The following is a 22,827-nucleotide window of genomic DNA, read 5'->3' as shown; positions in this document are numbered from 1 at the left end:
TGGTAGGAACAAAATCCTTCTTGGGATGGAGAGAAAAGGGACGAAGTAATTGGCTGTTCTATGAAGAGGAGCAAGGAAATTCTACAATAGAAGGAGGGTGATGAAGAGCGAGTTGTTTGTTTGTTTGGTTGATTAGTAGGTTTATTGGTTTTGTATATTTTTATTGCTTTCTAAATAGGAAGATATTTTGAAATGTCAGCAAGCAAATTGGAGTAATCTAATCAATAGATAAATTAATAATGTAAATAAAGGCAGGCTAGAGTATACTAGAGGATTGGATCTAAAAGTAAAAAAAGCAAGCTGAATTTGCAGCCACGAGAACCGGTATCATGTCTGCTATTGATAAATATTAAATCTTCTGTTCCTAGAATAGTGATGAAGACATAGTAGATGCTTATTTATTAGATGGTAAGTAATTAAATGAATTAATGAATGCTATGTCTATAGTTTTAATCTGCATGTTTTATTATAAAATCTTTCATTCTGATTATTGCATTTTCTGCTTAAAATATCTTGGAGTTTCCCATAGTCTGTTTTAACAGGGATTGTTTAAATACAAGCCTTAAGGTGGCACAAGGACACATGGTGTGTGTCTCTGCCACATAATGGCTGGTCTCTACCTGTCACTATAGTCCCAGTTCTCTACACACCTACTTGCATCCTAGTCTACATTCGCACTGATGTGAATAACTAGCTCTACAAGTACATCATGCTTTAGTGCCAAGTGTTCTGTGTTCTTGCAAAAACTCTCCCTCATCAGCACCCTGTATTTGCTGATTCCAATGCATCCTTTCGCAATCAGCTCAAACACCATTCCCCCAGGAAGATTTCTCTGACCCGCTTTTCTGAACTAGACCTTTTTGATGTTCCCAAAGCAAATGCACAAAACTCTCACAATTATGATATAATATTAATTTTGTTTATTAGCTTGCTTCCATAATTCAAATTAAGCTCTAAAGTAAATATGCTTTTCATCACTGAATATCAAGAACTTTAGTTAAGACATTTAGTTAATGCCATCAAGTATCACAAGGATGACCATGTCATTTAATCAAACAAAAATATTTACTCTCTAAAAGTCTTCAAGAAATGGGAGTGTCTACATTGAAATTTTCCTCATATTTTCTTGTTGCTATCTAATTAAAAATTCAAATACTTAATGGGCCTCGAATCTTAAAAGAGCTTATAATACAAGTGAGCAAGATTATATAAAGTAGCACAGTATCATCATGAGTTAGTGTAGGTTCGCAAATAACAGGGTTTGCATCTGGCATTCCTTCATCCTTTGGCAAACATCCATAATTAATTACAATAGCCCTACTGAGATGGGATGTGGCCTTAGAAGCTGTTTTAGTGCAGTATTTTTATGCACACTGTATCAAAGTTTGCATAGAAAATGAAGTCTATTTTCATTTCCTGAGTTAGTACAGTGAATTGGATAAGAGTAATGTCCTGGGTAAATGGAATAAAGTTCAATTCAATGTTGATGGGAATAGGGAGATAAACTAAGGAAGGCTTACAGTATTGTGTATGCATTGGGAAAAGGGCAGGTAGGCTCATGACACCAGATAGCTGACAAAAATAAAGGAGCTTAGCAAGAGAATGAAAAAGAGATCATGGGTAAATTTGAGATTTTTTAAATCTAGTATGGTCCAGTAGTTTCTTATAGAGACAGTAAAGTTTCTCCAGCCCTGACATTAATCTCCATGAACATTAGTACAACTCTTAGTCATCTGGAGGGCTGTAACCTGGGCCAGATGCAAAGGAATACATTTATCTTAAAGGGTCTGAAATCTGGTGCTCAGAAATATAGCTGATAATTTACCTGAACAAGGAAACACCTTAGCAGAACTCTGAGATTCCTAGTGCAAAAGAGCACTATTACATAATAAAAGCTGTGAAATTCTTGAAGGCAAGAGCTTCAGTTTAACAATCACTGAATCACCTGGTATGGTTGGCACCTAATAATTGTCTATTCTAGGACTGCCAGCAGTGCCTCACAGTGATATAACTTGTCTGTGTCCCCACCCAAATCTCAACTTGAATTGTAGTTTCCATTATCCCCACCTGTCTTGGGAGGGACCCAGTAGGAGGTAATTTAATCATGGGGGCAGTTACCTTCACGTTATTCTCAAAATAGTGAGTGAGTTCTTCTGAGATCTGATGGTTTATAAGAGGCTTTACCCCTTTTGCTCATTCTTCTCTCTCCTGCTGCCTTGTGAAGAAGGACATGTTTGCTTCATCTTCTGTCATAATTGTAAGTTTCCTGAGATTTCCCCAGCCATTCTAAACCGTGAGTCAATTAAATCTCTTTCCTTTATAAATTACCCAGTCCCAGACAGCTCTTTATTAGCAGCATGAGAATGGACTAATACAGTAAATTGGTACCTGGTAGTGGGGTACTGCTGTGAAGATACTTGAAAATGTGGAAGTCACTTTGGAACTGTGTAACAGGCAAAGGTTAGAACAATGTGGAGGGCTCAGAAGAAGACAGGAAATTGTGGGAAAGTTTACAACTTCCTAGAGACTTGCAGAGCTCAAAAGATAGGAAGATTTGGGAAAGTTTGGAATTTCCTGGAGACTTGTTGAATGACTTTGACCCAAATGCTGATGGTGATATGGACAATAAAGTCCATCTGAGGTGGTCTCAGACAGAAATAAGGAACTAGTTGGGAACTGAAGTAAAGGTCACTCTTGCTATGAAAAAGACTGGCAGCATTTTGCCCCTGCCCTAGAAATCTGTGGAACTGTGAACTTGAGAGAGATGATTTAGGGTATCTGGTAGAAGAAATTTCTAAGTGATAAAGCATTCAAGAGGAAGCAGAGCATAAAAGTTTGGAAAATTTGCAGCCTAACAATGCGATAGAAAAGAAAACCCATTTTCTGGGGATAAATCCAAACCTGTGAAAGCAACCATGAAAGAGGGGGATAGTAGCCTATAAAGCCACAAGGCAGTGCTGCCCAAGGCTGTGGGAGTGCACCTGTTGCATCAGTGTGACGTGGATGTGAGACATGGAGTCAAAAGGGATAATTTTGGAACTTTAAGGTTTAATGACTGCCCTATTGGATTTTGGACTTGTCTGAGGTCTGTACTTCCTTTGTTTGGGTGATTTTCTCCCACTTGCAATGATTGTATTTGCCCAATGCCTGTACACCCATTGCATCTAGGAAGTAACTAACTTGCTCTTGATTTTGCAGGCTCATTGGTGGAAGAAACTTGCCTTGTCTCAGATGAAACTTTGTACTTTGCCCTTTGAATTAATGCTGGAATGAATTAAAACTTCAGGGGACTGTTGGAAGGGCATGATTGTGTTTTAAAATGTGAGGACATGCATGAGCTTTGGGAGGGGCCAGGGGCAGAATGATATGGTTTGGCTGTGTCCACATCCAAATTGCATCTTAAATTGTAATTCCCATAATCCCCACATGTCGTAGGAAGGACCCAGTGGGAAGTAATTGAATCATGGGAGCAATTACTCTCATGCTGTTCTCATGATAGTGAGTGAGTTGTCGTGAGATCTAATGGTTTTATAAGGGACTTTCCCCTCTTTTGCTTATAATTCTTCTTGCTGCCACCATGTGTAGAAGGACATATTTACTTCCTCTTCTGCCATGATTGTAGGTTTCCTGAGGCTTCCTCAGCCTTATGGAACTGTGAGTCAATTAAACCTCTTTCCTTTATAAATTACCCAGTCTCAGTTATGACCTTATAGTGGTGTGAGAATGGATTAATACACACAGTAACAGTACTGTTTCTTAATCTTCCAAAATGTCTCCTGACCATTTAGGGAATACTGGTCTCATAAATAGTCCCTAAGAAATGCCTTAGAAAGAAAGGCTCAGGCACCCAAAAATGACTGGATAAGCTATAGTGTAGATCCCAGGAGTGAGCTTTCAGGAATAGATAAACAAGATAAAGATGACAAACTGGTTTGTAAATGTTATATAATCGGACTATATATGTAATATAAATAACAAAAATGGGAGAAGATAAGACTAAGTGGATAATGGAATATGGTTGCTGATGATCTCATTAATATTGACTTGTAAGAAAAATGAAATAACAAAAGTTTAAGCATTTTTAAAGAGTAAAAAATATCTTTAAGGTAATGTTTGTCATTAAAATTCAGTAATGGAGGGGAGAAAATGAGAAAAATTGGTGCTAGCTATCTTCATTATTGTTCATTGTAAGTAGCTAATAGACATCATCCAGAAAAGACAGCGCTAGAGGTATTATATAAAGAAAGGTATTGGTATAATGAAAACCACTAAAACAAAAAGATAAACTATCCTAAAAATCAAAATAAATACCATCAACATTAAAATAATCATAATGTAGTGAAAGATTAACTGTGTGCATGTGAATATATAAATATAATGCAAAATAATATGACAGAAATTAGAATTTTGAGTTCATTAGTAAATATAAATGTGCCTAGCTTTATTAAAAAAACTAAAAAGATGTTTAGATTGGCTAACAAATTCATATCCAACTGCTTGCTGAACACAAGAGACACACTTAATGCAAATGATTTAGAAAAGTTAAAAATAAAAGGATGGGCAAAGATATACCAAGAAAATACAAATAAAAAGAAGAAGTTGTGATTCTGATATCAGACAATGTAGAATTTAACCAAACAAGAAAACTTTCTAAACTAAAGGCCACAATTAAAAACACAGGTAAAAGAGTTATTTATGTGCTTTTAAAAAACATAGCAGCAAATTTTAATAGGACATACCAGAATAAATTCATTATTGTTTTTCTTAAAATACATATTTCCTAACTTTCACAATAGGAAATGTTTGAAAGTAACGAGAGTTTGAGAACACTTAGTTCATCTAGTGCCCAGGTTGTGGGTCCAGAGCCCCAGAGGTAATGTCTAATCCCAGATGTGGGGAAACATATGTACTCTCTAAGTCTGTAATTTCTTTTTGCTGGAAAGAAAGGGGATGCACAAAGACGTATGTCATGTCAAAGGGTCACTGCCAAACATGAAGGGGCTTCTAATGGCCAAAAATGCAAAAATGACAAAAATTAAGCATCGAAAAAATAATAATTCAAATTGATTCAGACTCATTTCATATGTAAAAGCCTGTAAAATTATGATGATATGTAGAAAGAAAGAGGTAGGAGAAGGGAGCTATCCACACCTCTCCCAATTAATTGGTTATATTAGAAGTAACAGGCCCCAAATTCTTTCTCTAACAACTTAAGAATTGAATGCTGCTCTTGGCTTTTGGCTAGGAGGAGGCCAAGGTGCAACTTTCTTCGGTCGTCCTGAATCTGGGTTCATCCGACACCAGCCGCCTCCACCATGCCGCCGAAGTTCGACCCCAACGAGATCAAAGTCGTACACCTGAGGTGCACTGGAGGTGAAGTCTGTGCCACCTCTGCACTGGCCCCCAAGATCGGTCCCCTGGGTCTGTCTCCGAAAAAGGTTGGTGATGACATTGCCAAGGCAACAGGTGAGTTGAAGGGCCTGAGGATTACAGTGAAACTGACCATTCAGAACAGACAGGCCCAGATTCAGGTGGTGCCTTCTGCCTCTGCCCTGATCATCAAAGCTCTCAAGGAACCACCAAGAGACAGAAAGAAACAGAAAAACATTAAACACAGTGGGAATATCACTTTTGATGAGATCGTCAACACTGCTCGACAGATACAGCACCGATACGCCAGAGAACTCTCTGGAACCATTAAAGAGATCCTGGGGACTGCCCAGTCTGTGGGCTGTAATGTTGATGGCCGCCACCCTCATGACATCATAGATGACATCAACAGTGGTGCTAAGGAATGCCCAGCCAGTTAAGCATAAAGGAAAATATTTCAATAAAGGATCATTTGACAACTGGAAAAAAAAAAAAAAAAGAATTAAATGCTTTTCTTACTGGAATTGCTTTTCAGGTTGCACAAATCATGCTATTATATAAATACTGAAAAGTTTTTCTTTGTTAAAATAATTATAACTAATAAATGTAGAAGAAATGATAGAATTACAAATATTTTGCTATTTCCTATTTAATCACTGGAGCTGGCACCAATCATTAAAAACAGGAGACAATCATGGGAAATGCTGATGAGATAAAGAATAAGAGGATGGGGCTATCACACCCTGAACTCACAGGTAAATCATAGCATCACAAGAGATAGTCATATATTTTGTTTCTCTTGATGTGGTTTGACATTCTAATAGAATGTCAGTCACAAGAGCTCATTTCCAGTTTTCAGGAAATAATGTTAGAAAAAACAAAGACATATCTTCAATATTGAACATCCTTCAAATTGGCTGACCTGTTTTGTTTTCTTTTTACATAAATCAATAGTATGAAAAAAAATGGAATGTACTACTCCAGCATTAAAGAGGTTCAGATTCATAACAACCATATGTAATGATGGACGTGGGTTGAACCCTTCTTTAAGCAACCCACATTTTAAGTTGTAAGAAAACAACTGAGGAAATATGATTATAAACTAGGTATTAGGTGGTTACAGGGATTAGTTTTTAAAAGAAAAAACAAGTAGAAAAGAAAATTGAATATAAAGAGACAGATAAAGCAAGTGTGGCAAAACCTAGATAATTCTTGAGTCTGCAAGTTGTGTTTGTGGGGTTTTTCACACTGTTGTCCTTATTTTGTTACTGTTTGAAAATTTTCAGAGTAGTTTTTACTAAAAGGAAATAATTAAAAGGACAAAGTTCTCATCTGTTTAATAAACTTTGAGAATAATTAAAAGAATAAGGCTTCTATGGAAACACAAAGCTCTAATTAGGAGCACAGAATGATGGCTAATTTGTTTTCAGAAGTAAAACAAGGACCCAGCACATCAAGCCATTTTTTATAAACCTACTCAAATTGTAATGCAACTGCTAACCTTTGTAAATGGGATTTTTTAAATAAAAATGTGCCCTGAGGCAACTTCTATTTATTATCATGTCTATGGCTAAAACCAAGGAAACCAAATTCTAGTTACAAGAAAGATTGCACTTCCCTTCTTTTTTTTTTTTTTTTTTTTTTTTTTTTTTTTTTTTTTTTTTTTTTTTTTTTTTTTTTTTTGAGACGGAGTCTCACGCTGTTGCCCAGGCTGGAGTGCAGTGGCGCGATCTCGGCTCACTGCAAGCTCCGCCTCCCGGGTTCCCGCCATTCTCCTGCCTCAGCCTCCTGAGTAGCTGGGACTACAGGCGCCCGCCACCGCGCCCGGCTAATTTTTTGTATTTTTAGTAGAGACGGGGTTTCACTGTGGTCTCGATCTCCTGACCTTGTGATCCGCCCGCCTCGGCCTCCCAAAGTGCTGGGATTACAGGCTTGAGCCACCGCGCCCGGCCCTGCACTTCCCTTCTTCGTGAGCCTACTGTAAGGGAGATTGGTGACTTTCCGTTTCTCTCCATTTTTCCTTTTGTAATAGAGCATTTAAGTTTATTTGTTAGCAAGATCTGTTCTGCAGTCAGAAAAGCTCTGGGGAAGATTTGGGCTTTAATGCCAGCAAGTGGAATCATGGATGGCGATGTTGATCTAGCGTTTGGCTTGTAAGGAATGCTGAGCCAAGTAATCCTGCAGTATTCTAGACAGATCTTGTGGTATAGTTTGTGTTTCTGTCTATTCACAATCAAAAATAAATCACAGGATTGGCTTACCTAGCAACAGGCAATTGAGTGTTGAGTTCTAGAGAAATCAGAAAGACTTGACCTATGCTAGTGAATGTCACTAACCTCCAGAATTCTGTTCTAACTCATTAGGGTGGGCATAGGTGGCTTGGACTAAGTGAAAATGCAACATCAGTGAAATTTGCCATTTAGCATCTGCTAACCTCCTTGGCTTTCCTCTTCCCATTATGGTGTTCCCCTTTCTTTTGGCCAAACATAAGCTTTCCTGCCCCGTTTAGTCTATGGTAATGAAAAAGTGGTGAACATACTTATAAAGTGTCCATGACGTCATAGATAAATCTTCCCAGGACTATTGACATTTTAAAAGCATTCATAATTGATTCAAAGTGGATAGTAATCTATTAGAGGGATTTCGGTAACCAGCACACACTACATATGGAAAAGAGGAAAACCCATACCTAATTATGATAATAGCTAATATTACTTGGGCATAGACTATGTGTCAGTCATTTTCATGCATAATTAATTTAATCCTCGCAACAACCCTGAGGTATAAATGCTATTATCACTGAATTACAGGAAACCTAAGGCACAGAGGAGAAAAGCAGCTTGCACAGATCACACAGCAAGTGAATGTCAGGACAATGTTAGGACTCAGTCAGTTTGACTGTAAACTAGTGATTAATATAAGCCTGGCAATGTGCTAAGCACTTTGAATTATATACTGACTGCTCTGCCTCTGTGACTTGTTGCTATTGTTTGTTTTGTCATTTATTTAGTAATTTGTCTGAATTGAGTTTGTGAAGTCAATTTTCCCCGCAACGTGCAGCCTCAGATGTCCCTTCTCAAATTTGTTCTGCTTGTTTGTGTCTTTTAGCTCAGTTTCCTGAGATTAGCCCCTGAGTCCATAAACCCCAAATATTGGTTACAGGCTGTGCTTCAGCCCCATTGGTCAGTTAAATTTTCACTCATTACATCTGGATATGTGTGTGTGTATGCGTGTGTGTGGCTTGGATATTGCTTTCACAATTCAGGAAGTTTATGTTTCACATTCAACCAGGGACTAATAGCTCAGAAGTTTCCTCTCCACTTATTCATGAGAGGGCTCAGGTTTGGCCATGCACAGTCTTCAAGACCACCAGGGAGGACAGTGATTACTTTTAGGCCTGGTTTCTAGGTATTGCCCCTGGATCAAACCTCTATACCATAAACAAGTTGGTCCCCAAGAGTTTTGACTTGTTGTGTCTAAGGCAGGGCTTCTGTCCAATGAGTGGAAACTTGGGTGAGGGAAGGGAGCCTCATTCCTCTCGACCATGCTCACCCGAAATAAAACTTGTAACATGAAGTTTGGAGGGCAGATCTAAGAGATGCCTGTGGCCTGCTCTTCTCAGAGTAAAACTGTTGGTTGCCCGAGACTAAAAATTGCAGGAACAGACAGCCTTACTTCTTGGCCATAACCACCCAAAATAAAGCACCTGAACAGGCGGTTCTAAATCTGAGAGCTGATGGGGAAGCTGTGCATGGGATAGGAGCAGGGCCTGGCCTGGCCTGGCCTAGCCTAAATGCAGCGGATTCTCACTCTTCCTGTTCAGATTTCATAGGGCGTCTTGTACACCTGTTTCTCCATTTGATGCGTGCTGTTAGGACAACTTCCAGAGATTTCAGTGGATTGTTTGTGTTTTATAATTATAGCTAGTTAGATGACATTTTTCTCCAGGGAGATAATCCACCAACCTCCTCACACAGCCATTCTGGAAGTCCCAAGTCCTGCCTCTAGAGACTAAATGAAACTTACTTGTCTCTTTTTCACTTCTCTCACATCTCTGTTAAATGAAAGGTTGGCTAGTCAACTTAATAAATTACTATCTGGCTCTAGTCATATCTGAACTAAAGTGGGAAAAAAGGAAATGAGGAAAAGAGAAGGTAATAGAGATGAAGGGAGGAGAGTGGGAAGTCAGGGAGAGAAACCGGGGAGAGAAGAAGCAAAAGGTGTAAGTATCTTTAAAAGTTATAAGACCTCTTGCCATCAACAATCTTATTTTTGGCTGACAATAATCTCACAGAGGAAGGCAGGGTAGGAATGATTACTTCATCCTTTACAGAGAGAATATCAAGGCCAACAAAGATTGGAGATTAGCTTAAAGTCACATGGCACATGGCAGAGTCCAGAGAAGATCCAGGTCTTCTGACCCCTGGTCTCGCATCCCTTCCACTACACTCTGAGGCCCAGGTCACTTCCTGGAAAGAGTAATGAGAGGCTATCTGGTACTGTAGCAAGCCCACCTAGGAAGATAATTTGAGGAAAAAGAGCCTTCTGTACTTTGTCATGGAGGTGGCTACTGTATACATGTCAAGTCACTCTTCTTTTTAAATATCTTGTCTCTTGGAGTTTGGGATGACTGTTTACTTTAGATGAAAGCACCCCCTTAAAGATCATTCTAAGGAGCCACTGAAATGCAGTGCTTTCAAAAATTAAACAAGACACATTTTACATTTTACAAACATCAGACAATTACTAACCCTCACTCTTAGTCCTCTGTGAGGACAAGTGATAACACAAGTCACACAGATGCCTTTCTCCCTCTTTAGATCCTCTTTAATACCTGGAAATTGTATATGTTTAAATTTTCTGACCGCTCTAGGTAACAGTGGTTCTTGCAACTCTTCAATTCTCTTTTTTTCCCCTTTTTAATCAGAAATCATGATGCTGCCCTGAGAGTCACCTCTCATGCAGAGTGAGAAATCTAATAACTGAAAGCTTTTCTAATTTTTGCCCTCATTTCCAACTTAAGAACAACTGGATAAAGCCAAATATGCACACCTAATCAATCACGTACGATGCCCTGCTTCTAGTTAGCTTGTGTATAGCTTCCCCATGCCAGCATAACCAAAGCTTTCCTTTTTTTCCACTATAAAACTTTCTTACTCTTCTGCCTGCCTTGGAGTTTTTGCCAGAATAAGAGATGGTGGCTGATTTCCTTGCTTTAGCAACCTCTGAATAAATAGGTTTTGCTTGTTCTCATTGTGGTGGGCTTCAGTTATTTCCTATATCATGGATTCAAAATGCTTTACAAACCGTGAAGTAATATTAAAAATGTTATTATGGTTACCGTAATCTATTACTTCACAAATTGTGGACCATACAACCAGAAAGGCCATTAAACATTTCCTAGTTGTTGTTTGTTTGTTTTTGTTTTATTTTCCTTCAAATGAAAACCCAGTGGGTGTTGAAAAGGCCAAACAACATGCCTCTTCCTCGTATTCTAGTTCAGGCCTTGCAATGTCCACTCAAAATGTACTAATTTAGTTGAATTACCTAATTATTCAAATGAAAAAAGTAAAGTTCAGAAAGAAGTAGCTTGCCCTGAGTCACAGAGTCAGTTACTAGAATCTTCCTTATTTTCTAACTTCCTATCAATGATAGCTTCTCAGACACACTATGTCAATGCATTATAACACTGGGAGAGCTGTATGTCCTGCCAGGTAAACAGGGCTGCAGGGATTTACAAACTCTCCGGAAAGAATTGCAATTATATGGAAAGAGAAAGGAAAGGAATAAAAGGGTGACATCTTGGCAAATAAAGGACATATACCCACTCATCGCCTGAACAGAATAACTTTTAACATTAAAGGAAGTAGCTAGAGCTCAACTATTTCCCTTTTATTTTCAAAATAGTGGGAACCTCCCTTTTCTATAATTTAAAAGAGTAAAAGGTAAGAAAGGGACAAATAGACAAAGAACGTGAAGGGAGATCAAGTGCTATATAGATAAAGCTTATGAAGAGGCAGCCTTGTCTGTATGATGGTGAATGTGTCGATGCATTGATGTGCATGGTGCTTGGAGACTAAGAAAGAAAATGCTGAATGAGACTTAATAGCAGTGCACATTAAGTGGTGTTGATGGATTTGAGTTATAAATTGACTGAGGAAAAGTGGTTGCAATAGATAGCTCATGCTGGGGTTCTGAATGTATCTCTAATTGTATTAAAGGAACATGACTAGGCAACCTACGTTATGCTGGTCATCATTCTCCTTATCACCATCCATATTTCCCCCAGCGGGGAGAAGGAATCATGTGGGAAATTGAGGAGAATACAAGTCGAATCGGAGCCTTCACTTGCCTGGCTATGCTCTGGGCTCCCTTTGTGCCACTTTGTGTAGATTATAGTAACATTAAAATTTTGATGAGGGTCATTTCATTGGACTATGAAGTTCATATTTTATATTTATCCTTTAAATTATGTATCCTTTTTAAATGATGGGTTGTGAATAGGAACCAGACTCATTCAAGCTGTGCCAGACTGGGTTTTCTAAGGCAAGTACCCGTTATTGTTGGGATGCTTCCTTATTAATAACTCTCAAAGAGTAGCCTATAACTGAGCCTCTGGATAACAATAAGTCACATGCACATTTTCAGTGAGAGTTACAATTTTTTTCATTCTCATTTTAATAAATCTACCAAGTTTAATCTTTGTTTTTCCTGTTGCACTGATGAGACCTGTATAGTTTCAGTTTAGAGATTGTTTATTCTAGATTGTTCCTGTCCACAGTGTTAAGGAAACTTATAAACTCATAAAATATTATTAGGTCAAACTGGAAGAAACTTAAAAAACTATTTATTCAATATTTCATTTTATTTCACGAGGACATTTATATGCAAAGATATTAAGAGAGTAGGCCAAATTCACAGAAATAGTTTGTGCTACTGCATGGACCAGGCTTCAGGTAGCCTCATAAACTCATTCTACTTGATAAAGAGGTCTAGCTATCCCCATTAAGGGAAAATGATATTTTAAATTAACTTGCCAAAAAAAAAATGTTCGTTGTGTCTAGAAGTTTCATTAGGTGTCAATTTTGGCAGATATGTTGTGGAAAATTCGTGTGACAAAATTAAAGTGAATGCTTGGAAGTCACGCCCCACAAGAAGAAAATAAAAATTGGTTTTCTAATCAAGTAGGCATATATAATTTAGGTGGTAAATGACCAAATGACATGCATTGCTGTTTTCTGACCAATTACAGAATTTGTAAAGTAGAGAAATAATGGAAACTTTCACTTGCAAAGATATATCTATTTATAAATAAATCTATTTGTCTGCCTATAGCATAATCATCTTAAGTTATGAACATACAATATTCTCCCAGAGAAGTGTGTGTGCACACTTGTGTCCCCTCCTAAGTTTACTTAGAAATTAAATAACAAATGTCCATTTGTGGCCAAAGATGTTTACTACATCAGGTGTTTATTACTTGGCTGAGAATACGCAAATGCTCACCTAAAATATGAAAAAAAAAAGCAATAGATTAGCCATGAAACAACCTGTATTCAGAAAAAAAAAATGTAACCAGAGTTACAGAGACTCCAGAAAGAAGATTTAGATCATTAAATTAAGGGAATACTGTTCATAAAAAATCAGCATTAACAAATGAGGGTGTGTACTAGAATGCCCTAAGGAGCTACAAACAAAAATTGAGGTTCCCAGGTCCCTCCTTCAGATATTTTGACTCAGTACATTGGAGTAAATTCCAAGAATCTATATTTTTCCAAGTTTCTCTGATGACTTTCATGCAGTCAGTCCATCTCTCAACTTTCAAGGACCACTGCATAAAATAATATTCTACTTTTTCTGAGTGGCAAATATATTCTAGCAAGAAATTACAATCAGTATTTATTAAGTATATTTTATAGCATTTAATATGAGGGTTAGGACTTTTAAATATTATTTCATATAATCTCCCCCACAGTCCTGAGAGGTAGGTATTGTTTTCTGAATTTTCTTAATGAAAGAACTGAGCTTTGAACACCTTAAGCAAAGGCCCAAGATCCCAAACTTAAGATTCTAAATTCTCTGATCTTTAAATCAAATTATGTTGCCTCTTTATTGCTACAAGTATTTTTGAGGTTTCCTCTTGGACTATTTAGTCAGCTAACCAATATTTATTGAGCATCTACTAAGGCCTGAGTAATGTAACTTAGTTATGTATGTTGACTACTCTCTTTGAGAGCTTTTTTGCTTGGATTACTCATTTAAAATGTGTTTTAATGAGTCTCTCAGTGAAGAACTAGACATCTACTTAAGCAAGGATGGTTGGTATCCACCAATGACAGTTGGTGTTAAGGACTTTGCACCAAAACGTCTTCTCAATGACGTTTAATCTCTCTTGCATTTAATTTAGCATGAACAATGGGATTGTCTATGTGATGCAACGTATAATTTTGAAGAAATAACCAACAGCAATGGAACACAGAAAGAACACTGGACTTAACACCAGAATATCCACTTAATTCCTGGACTCTGTCACTAAGTGGTTGTCACTTAAATTCTGTACATGATGTTCCCCAAATATAACATAAGGAAACGGGACAAATGTTCAATTCTAATGATCTGTGCTTAGTATGTCTGAGAAAATATTTTTAACAGGGAGACCTTTCAGCCAGTCCTTAACCATCCTTTTTTTCTCTACACCAAAGCACACAGACTCAGACTCAAGGAAAAAGCTATCAACTGCCTTTAAAACTGAGTTGCTTCACTTCTAAATATCTACCAATGTGTCATTTGGCATATTTTATAGGTGGGATATTCGGTAAACTTATGCATTCACTCCAGAAGCAACTGCATATCAGCAACATGAGAGTTCTTTGCAAGGTGTAGTTCATTTGGAAAAAAATATGTATTAAAAAGTTAGCAGTTGAGGCTGGTCATAGTGGCTAACACCTGTAATTTCAGCACTTTGTGAGACTGAAGTGGAAGAATCACTTGAGCTCAGGAGGTCAAGGTTGCGATAAGCTATGATTGTGCCACGGTGCTCCAGCCTGGGAAACAGAGTGAGACATCTGAAAAAATGAATAAATAAAATTTTTTAAAAATTAAAAAGTTAGCCTTTGAAATCTCTGATGATAGGTGGTTAGGGTGCAGTCAAGCTAGATGTTGGGGTAGTTTTTGGAAAGCTGTCCTTGCACAGTTAGCTGCTGAATCTGTCATCTTCAGTTAAGGCTTTGATGACCATGTGCTTCGTGAACATGAAGCTATGTAGGTAGCTCAGTTAGCTTTAGGGAAGGATGGCCCACGTCACATAATTCATTCAACTAAAAAGACAAAGCATTTGAATGTCAGGTAGTTGGCAGTGACCCATAAGTGCTATTGCCTAATAGCTATTGGCAGCCATTTCAAGAATTCCAGAGACCCAGATTGTAGAATTCACTCTGGTACAAATGAGATGCATGACCTGGAGCAAGCCTCTTCCCCTTTCTGACCCATGTTTCCCCAGTGGTTGATTATGTATCATGAGTGAGGGCTGGGGGGGCTTCCTTGTTATTCCTGCTTACCATTAAATACTCAGCATCTAGCTCATAATAAAAGTTAAGTTAGATTTTGTTGTCTTAATGAAAGGGGCTAGACTTGATGATCTCTAGGGCCCAATTAGCTCCAGCATTCTACAGTTGTATCTTTTCTGGCACATACACACCTTCACATAGGTCCTTGCTCTAGGCAGCTCGATTTATGCCCTATATTGAAACTCAGGCAAGAGCCTCCCTTTTGGGTCAGTCCCTTCCTCTTGATTTATCATCATTATACTTGTGACCAAGGCTTAAATAAATTCCAGTTATCAACCCACAAGCCTGATGCCATGCACTCTTGCCCATGTTTCATATTTGTGTATTGTTTATATGTGCATTTTCATTCTTCCAATGCTTTCACTTTACACAGATCATTACAGAGTGAATTTGAACATACTTAAAAATTCAATAATAACCCTAGAACCAAAGAAATAAAATGTTTTACATGTCCTATGAAGTTACCAAGAAGAGAAATATTAATAGCAAAAGAGATACTTCTACAAATTTTTAAGAAACCCTGATCATACAGCTATGCAAAATTAAACAGTAATTTATTCCTAGGGTACGAGGTTAGGCGAGGTAACTACACTTTGATAAAAGTTTCATATTCAGCATAATGATAGATGTCACCAGCTCTTAAAATCACAACTTTCACTTCTGGAAAAAAAAATCTCATTGATCTTGCCCAATTCCTGTACCTCACTGGTGAGACACGGATTCAAATAACTTATTTGCCTTTCCTAACTTCAAGTAACATAGGAGTTGCATATTTATTTATTTATTTATTTATTTATTTATTATTTTCCAGTGGCTGAATTATCTGAGCTCAGGACACTATTCCAAGGACTAGTTTTATTTTAATATATATTTAAAAAAATATCCCCCAATGCCCTTTGAATAACTGGAGTAACACAGATAATGTAATTGCTTTGAGGAACTGATGACTAATAATCCCAAAGCCAAAAGAAGGCAAGGCACTTAGATAATGAAATGTCAATCAGTGTAATAGAAGGTGTCACTTACTTATTACTTACCAGTGTCTGAAAAGACTGCATGGCATTTGAAGACACATCTGTGTATCAATACAACCAAAAACATTGTGCAAGCACACATACAGTACTGTGGCTCTCCTTATATGCTTCAAGATACTCCACCTACAGTAAAGTAGCTACAAAGGCTGGCATGTAGAAGATGATGTGTGCATGTGCATCTGTGCGCGTGTGTGTCTGTGTGTCCATCTGTCAACTTTCATGATTCTGTGAAATGCTGGCCTTCTTGATCTAACCCTGCAAAGCCTGCATCTGCAGCTGCATTTTTACAGATAACCAGGATGTTTTGTTCAGAGGAAACTGCAGTGCCCTTGACATTGAACAGTGCCAGAAATCAACTCCAAACCATCAAGCAAGGATTTTAAGTGCATAAAAGAACATTTTTTTCCATAAATATTTATAAGAAACACTGCTCTGCATGAGTGAAAATGATATGGATACGTAGTCAACAATCAAGTTGGGTTGTTATTTGTATGTAATCATTTAGAAATGGGAGAAAGAAAGGGAAAGCCCTACATTTTATTAAATAATCCAGACATTGCTTCCAATATTATGTTTTTCTGCCAGGGATCCTTGCATTTTCCCTCATGCTGGCATCAGAATTTAACTTTTTCACAAACCTATATTTGAGTATTTTCAATCTCCAGAGCAAAGAGAAACTTTCTTTGTTGGAAGCAAACGACATTTCAGAAGCAACATCTTAAAACTGAAAGTCAAAATTAACAAAATCTAGGCCAGATAGCTTCAATCTAACATGCGAAGGTATTTTTTGTGTTACTCAGGTGAAAGTGACCAATTGGCCGCTGTGATTTTGACACAATACATGTAAGAACATGTGTTATTTTCCTGCAGCTTCTATAATAAACCACTGCAAACAGTCAGCTTTAAACAACATAAATCTCTTGTCTCACACCTCTGGGTGCCATATGTCTGAAATCAAGGTGTTGGCAGGGCCCCACTGCCTCTGGAGGCTCTAAGGATGAAACCTTCCTTCCCTCTTCCACCATCTACAGGCTCCAGGTATTCCTTGGCGGTGGTTGCCAAACCCCAATCTCTGGGTTTGTCTTCACAAAGCTTTCTTTCCAATGGCAATGCCTTTTTCCTCATTTGCCTATTACAAGAATACATGTCATTGAATTTAGGGCAGCCTGGATAAATTAGGATAATCTTATCTCAAGATTTTCCACTGAATTATATATGTAAAAATATTTTTTTCCAAATAGAGTCACATTAACAGTTTCTGGGGGTTAGAAAATAAACTTATCTTTTTGGGGACTACCATTCATTCCACTGCAGCAGGGGTCCCCAACCCTGGGGCGAAGGACTGGAGCCTGTCAAGAACCAGGCCACACAGCAGGAGGTGAACTGTGAGTGAGCGAGAAAGCTTCATCTGTATGTACAGCCACTCCCCATTGCTGGCATTACCACCTGAATTCTGCCTCCTGTCAGATCAGCGGCAGCATTAGATTTTCAGAGAAGCACAAACCCTATTGTGAACTGTGTTTGCAAGGGATCTAGGTTACATGCTCCTTGAGAATCTAATGTCTAGTGACCTGAGGTAGAGCTGAGGCGGTGATTGGTTAGCACTGGGGAGTGGCTGCAAATACAGATTAACATTAGCAGAGAGGTTTGACTACACAGAGACCATCATAAATCAATTGCTTGTAGACTCATATCAAAACCCTATAAGTGTGTGGCACATGACAAGCTGCATCTGGTGGCAGGCTTTGTATTGGCAAGTGAGTTGATGTACTTCAATTGTAGAGTTGCACCTGGTGGCAGGCTTTAAGTCAGAGTCTGACACTTATTTTAATCTGCACATGGCCTGCCCATTATTTTATTTACCACTTCCATTCGTGCCTCTTTCCCGCACTATGCACTTGTCTCAGTCACAGTATTGGCAAACCCCAGCTAAAATGAGTAAAAAACAAACGTCCCTGCACAGTTTCTTTGAAAAAGGAGAAAGACTCAATGATGAGACAGCAGAAGACTCTAAAACTGCCAACAAAAAGAAAGTTGCATTTAAAAGAAAATACTAAGAGTTCTACTTAAATTATAGTTTCATTGCAACGGGTGATTCACATCGTCCAAGCCCACTTTGTATCATGTGTGGCAATCGGCTATTCAATGAAGCCATGAAACTTTCAAAACTGTTGCGTCCCATGGAGACTAAGCACCCTGCATTACAAGGCACATGTTTGAAGTTTTCAAAAGAAAAGTATACAAACACAAAGAACAGACGCAATTATTGAAGGCCACCACTTCATCAAATGTGTCTGCACTGAGAGCATCATTCCTAGTGGCTAATCGCATTGTTGAAGCTAAGAAAACTTTTACTATTGGTGAAGAGCTGATTCTGCCTGATGCTAAGGATATTTGTTGTGAACTTTTAGGAGAGGCTGCAATTCCAAAGGTGGCACATGTTCCTCTTTCATCTAGCACCATAACTAGATGAATTGATGAAATAGCAGAGGATATTGAGGCATAATTGTTAGAGAGGATTAAGGAGTTACCATGGTATGCAGTCCAGGTTGATGAGTCTATTGATGTTGACAACAAAGCAACAAGGCTTGATTTTGTACAACATATTTTTTAGGAGGATGTGTACAATATGTGCACTTTTGTTGCCAACCACCACCACAGTTGCAGAACTACTGAAGTCTCTGAATAATCACGTATCAGGAAAACTGAGTTGATCATTTGGTATTGGTATATGCACAGATGGAGTGGTTGCCATGACTGGATGACTTTCTGGTTTGGCTACTTGGGTCAAAGAGGTCACTTTGTAATGTGAGTCTCCATGCTGGGTCATCCGCAAAGAAATGCTGACTAGTAGAAAAATGTCACCTAAATTTAACAACGTTTTATAGTATGTGATTAAAATCATCAACCACATTAAAGTACATAGCCTTAACTTAGCTGTTTGCGCAGCTCTGTGAGGAGATGAATGCAGAGCACATACATCTTCTCATATACACAGAAGTGAGATGACTTTCTAAAGGTAGATCAGAGTTTTTAAGTTACGAGAGTGGCTCCAGAGACTTCTTTAAGAAAAACAGTCACCACTGGTAGCACATTTTAGTGGCACAGAATGGGTCACAAAACTTACTTACTTGTGTGGCATATTCAAGCTGCTCAATGAACTCAATCTGTCACCCCAGGGGAGAACGACAACTGTTTTCAAGTCTGCATATAAAGTGGCTGCATTCAATACCAAACTGGCATTATGGGGGTGATGAATGAATGTTGGGATATTTGACATGTTTCAAATGTTAGAAGAAATTTTGAAAGAGACTGAGCCAGGGCCTTCTTTATTCTAGCTGGTGCATGATCACCTATCTCAGCTTTCAAGAGAGTCTGAGCATTATTTCCCAACCACAAAAGACCCTCCAACTGGGAAGGAATGGATCTGCAACCCATTTGTGAATAAGCCAGGTGAATCGACTTTGTCTGTGCTGGAAGAGGATCAACTGCTTGAAATCACAAATGGAGGTGGCCTTAAAAGTATGTTTGAGACAACTTCAAGTCTTTATACATTCTGGATGAAAGTCAAGGTGAAATATCCTGAGATTGCCATGAAAGCACTGAAAAACGTGCTTCCATTTCCGACATCCTATCTTTGTGAAGCAGGGTTTTCTGCAGTGACAGCAACCAAAATGAGATTACAAAGTAGACTGGACATAAGCAACACACTTGGGGTGTCACTGTCTCCTATCACCCCCATTTGGGACGATCTAGTTGGAGGGAAAAAAATCCCAGGGTTCCCACTGATTCTATGTTATGGTGAGTTGTATAATTATTTTATTATATATTACTATGTGATAATCATAGGAAAAAAGTGCACAATACACGTAACGGACTCACCATCCCCAACCCAGCCCTTGGAAAAATTGTCTTCCACGAAATCAGTCCTTGATGCCAAAAAGGTTAGGGACCGCCGCATTACAGAATGTCGTGATTGCTGCCTTTTATGACTAAAACGCTGTACTTCTCAGGAACTGAGACAGGCACATTGATCAACAACTACAAAATCTAAGTGTATTTAGTATTAAAGTCTTTTAGATAACTTAATAGACTTTTGAAGCAACAGAGAAGCCCTCACTTTGCAGATGTATAAGTAGCTTTTCCATAAAGTTAAATAAAACCATTAAAATATTTCCAATTATTAGTAATACTTCAAAATAGTACAAATGGGGGAAAACAGGATTAGTGTTATCCGATTGCCACTAGGGGGAGGCAAATGGGCAGCAAAGATGAACTGGAAGAAAATGCTCCAAAAAGTTGGCAGTGGCATATGTATTTTGGTTAACATTTGTTAACTGTAAGTAGTGCATTACACAACTAAATGAAGAAACATTTTTTATTTGTCTACTTTTCTATATATTCTACTTTAAAAATATGTTCTAATTATACACACATACATTTAAAAGCAAAACGTCAAAATGCATATAAATATCATGGGAATATGGAACTTTAGAGTGAGTCAGGGCAAGTCTTAGATAATTTTGCTCAGCCTCCCTCCTTTGTGTGACATCCCTAGTAGAACAATCTACACCTACCTCTACTTGGAAATTTCTGGTGATGGGAATCTTGTTTGTTTGTTTTGTTTGTTTGTTTTTACAGTCTAACTCACTCTAGTATTGATCATCACTGAGTCAGAAACTTCTCCCCAAAATGGACTATGACATAGCTAAATTTTATACTCACTTGTGGCACAGTGCTACCATATATTGAACTACGGGTAGTGCGCTGCACAGCTTCATAGATTACAATATGCATAGCACACCCTGAAGTTCAGCAGTGTCACAGAGTCAAGATTCCTTTCATGGCCTATGTCATTGTCCAAGTTGGATATATTCTTTCTCTGTCTTCCTTTTTCTCTTCCTCTTCTTCCTTTTTTCCTTTCTTCTAGCATTACTTGACCTCTTCAGAGGGAGGGTGTGGCTCAAAATATTGCTTTGGGTTAATGTTCTTTGTCTTACATTTTTCCTGGAAATAAAATAATTGGTGGATTTTATCTTGATTTTCCACATTTATGAACTTTTCTTTTAGACTCCAAAGTAACTCACAGCACAGTTTCACATGACTTTTATTGACTCATGATCAAGGGAACCCTCAACACAAAAGAAATTGAGCATGAATTTGTCATAAATACTGACTTAAAGCTAAGCAAATCACGTGTGTGTGTGTGTGTGTGTGTCTGTGTGTGTGTGTAATTAATTCTCACAACTAATCTTTGCAGTAATTGTTATAGCCACAGTTCTGTCCTGGACTCACATTAAATAGTTCCCTCATCTGCCAATGTTCCTTTATTATGGGCTTTCCTACATACTATTCTCTTTATTGAAACACTCACTCTGACCATCCCGATTTTCTCTTTTGTTTATTCTCTCTTTTGCCTGACAAACTCCAACTTATAATTCAGGTTTCGGAATACACATGGCCATTTCCATGATCTTCAATGACTGGGCAATTGCCCTCCCTATTTGCTCCCGAACACTTTGCATGTCTCACATTTTACCACACAAATTTATACCATAGTCACCTATGTACTAGTCTAGTCCCCTGTGCTAAGCTGTCTAACAACAGTCTCCTGTATTAGACTGACCACCATGAGTTCCAGGACTGTGGAAGAGAGAATATAGTTTAATCTCCCACAGTGTAGTAAGGACATGGAACCTGCACCTATGCTTCCCGAATGTAAATCCTGTCTTTACCACTTACTGAGGGTCTGTAGATGAATTAAATGAATGAGTCTGTTTAATTGCAAAATGAGAATAAAATAGCCCATACTTTCTGCAATTGTTGTGAAAGAGAACACAGCAAAGGCGCTTAGAGGGTGCATGACACGCAGTAAGTGTTACTCATTTTAATGAGGCTTATTCATGAATGTAATCTCAAGCTGGCACATAGTAGATGCTCAAAAATTTTTGGAGACCCAGGATCAGCTCAAATGTAACTTCTTCTATAAAGCCTTCTCAGATGCCCCATTTAGAAATCTTCCTCTCAACTCAGATGACACCTTACCTCCTACTATTTAATAGTACTTCTTATCTATTACAATATATCCAGCGAATGTTTTCTGCATGTCGTTTTCTTCCTACTAAGCCAAAGCTTCTAGCTGGCAGGCTCTGGATTTGTCTCTATTCATCACAACTCCTACGGTGGAAAACAATTGTTGGATGAATTAATGGCTCCATAAATCAATTTTAAAAAGTTCAAAAAATCAAAGTGAGTCCTTGGAGACAGGTTGAGAAGGGAGAATGAGACTGAAAATGATGCTGAAATGTGAATATTAAGCTAAGAAGTTTAGATAAAAACTGCAAAAGAAGATGCCCAGGGCACCAAAACTCAGCACGACTGTGAAAGGTAGGTGTTTGCTGCTACTAGGTGATCTGTCAAACTTTGCCACGTTCAGGAGCCATGTCACAAACCAGTGGCCAGATAGGTGCTGCCTTTGCATTGGAAACCACAAAGGGAAAGACCTGGCTTCCTGAATTGACTACTTTGTGCCCAGGAAGCAGAAAGACAATAGTGAACTTCTCATATGGTCCTCGATATAAGTGCCTACACAGTGCACGATTGATAAAGGAGAAGACAAAGCTGTTCAACTATGAGACATTACTGGATTTTAAATATCCAAAGTTGATAATTTCTAGTTCAAGATACTGAACTAGAAATGTAAAGAGGTAGGGATGGTGTTCACACTTAACTTGTTGGAAAGATGACCACATATCATATAGAAAATCCAAGTCCAGTGAGAACATAGAAAAATAAGTGTATAATAATTTTTTAAATGAAGTGAAAGTGAATTATTTCTGGAAGAGTTTTCTGAAGTA

The 22,827-nt window shown here is 38.1% G+C and overlaps 1 protein-coding gene across 1 annotated transcript; it reads left to right on the top strand.

Moving 5' to 3' along the window:
* Positions 1-5,245: 5,245 nt before the first annotated feature.
* Positions 5,246-5,810, top strand: LOC126934702 (60S ribosomal protein L12-like). The gene has a single exon (XM_050755487.1). The coding sequence runs from the start codon at positions 5,316-5,318 to the stop codon at positions 5,808-5,810; it is 495 nt and encodes a 164-aa protein (XP_050611444.1). The 5' UTR covers positions 5,246-5,315.
* Positions 5,811-22,827: the final 17,017 nt, after the last annotated feature.

This window comes from Macaca thibetana, chromosome 14, assembly GCF_024542745.1.
Source record: "Macaca thibetana thibetana isolate TM-01 chromosome 14, ASM2454274v1, whole genome shotgun sequence".
In the NCBI taxonomy this organism is placed as follows: domain Eukaryota; kingdom Metazoa; phylum Chordata; class Mammalia; order Primates; family Cercopithecidae; genus Macaca; species Macaca thibetana.
This window is presented reverse-complemented; position numbering and strand designations above follow the sequence as displayed.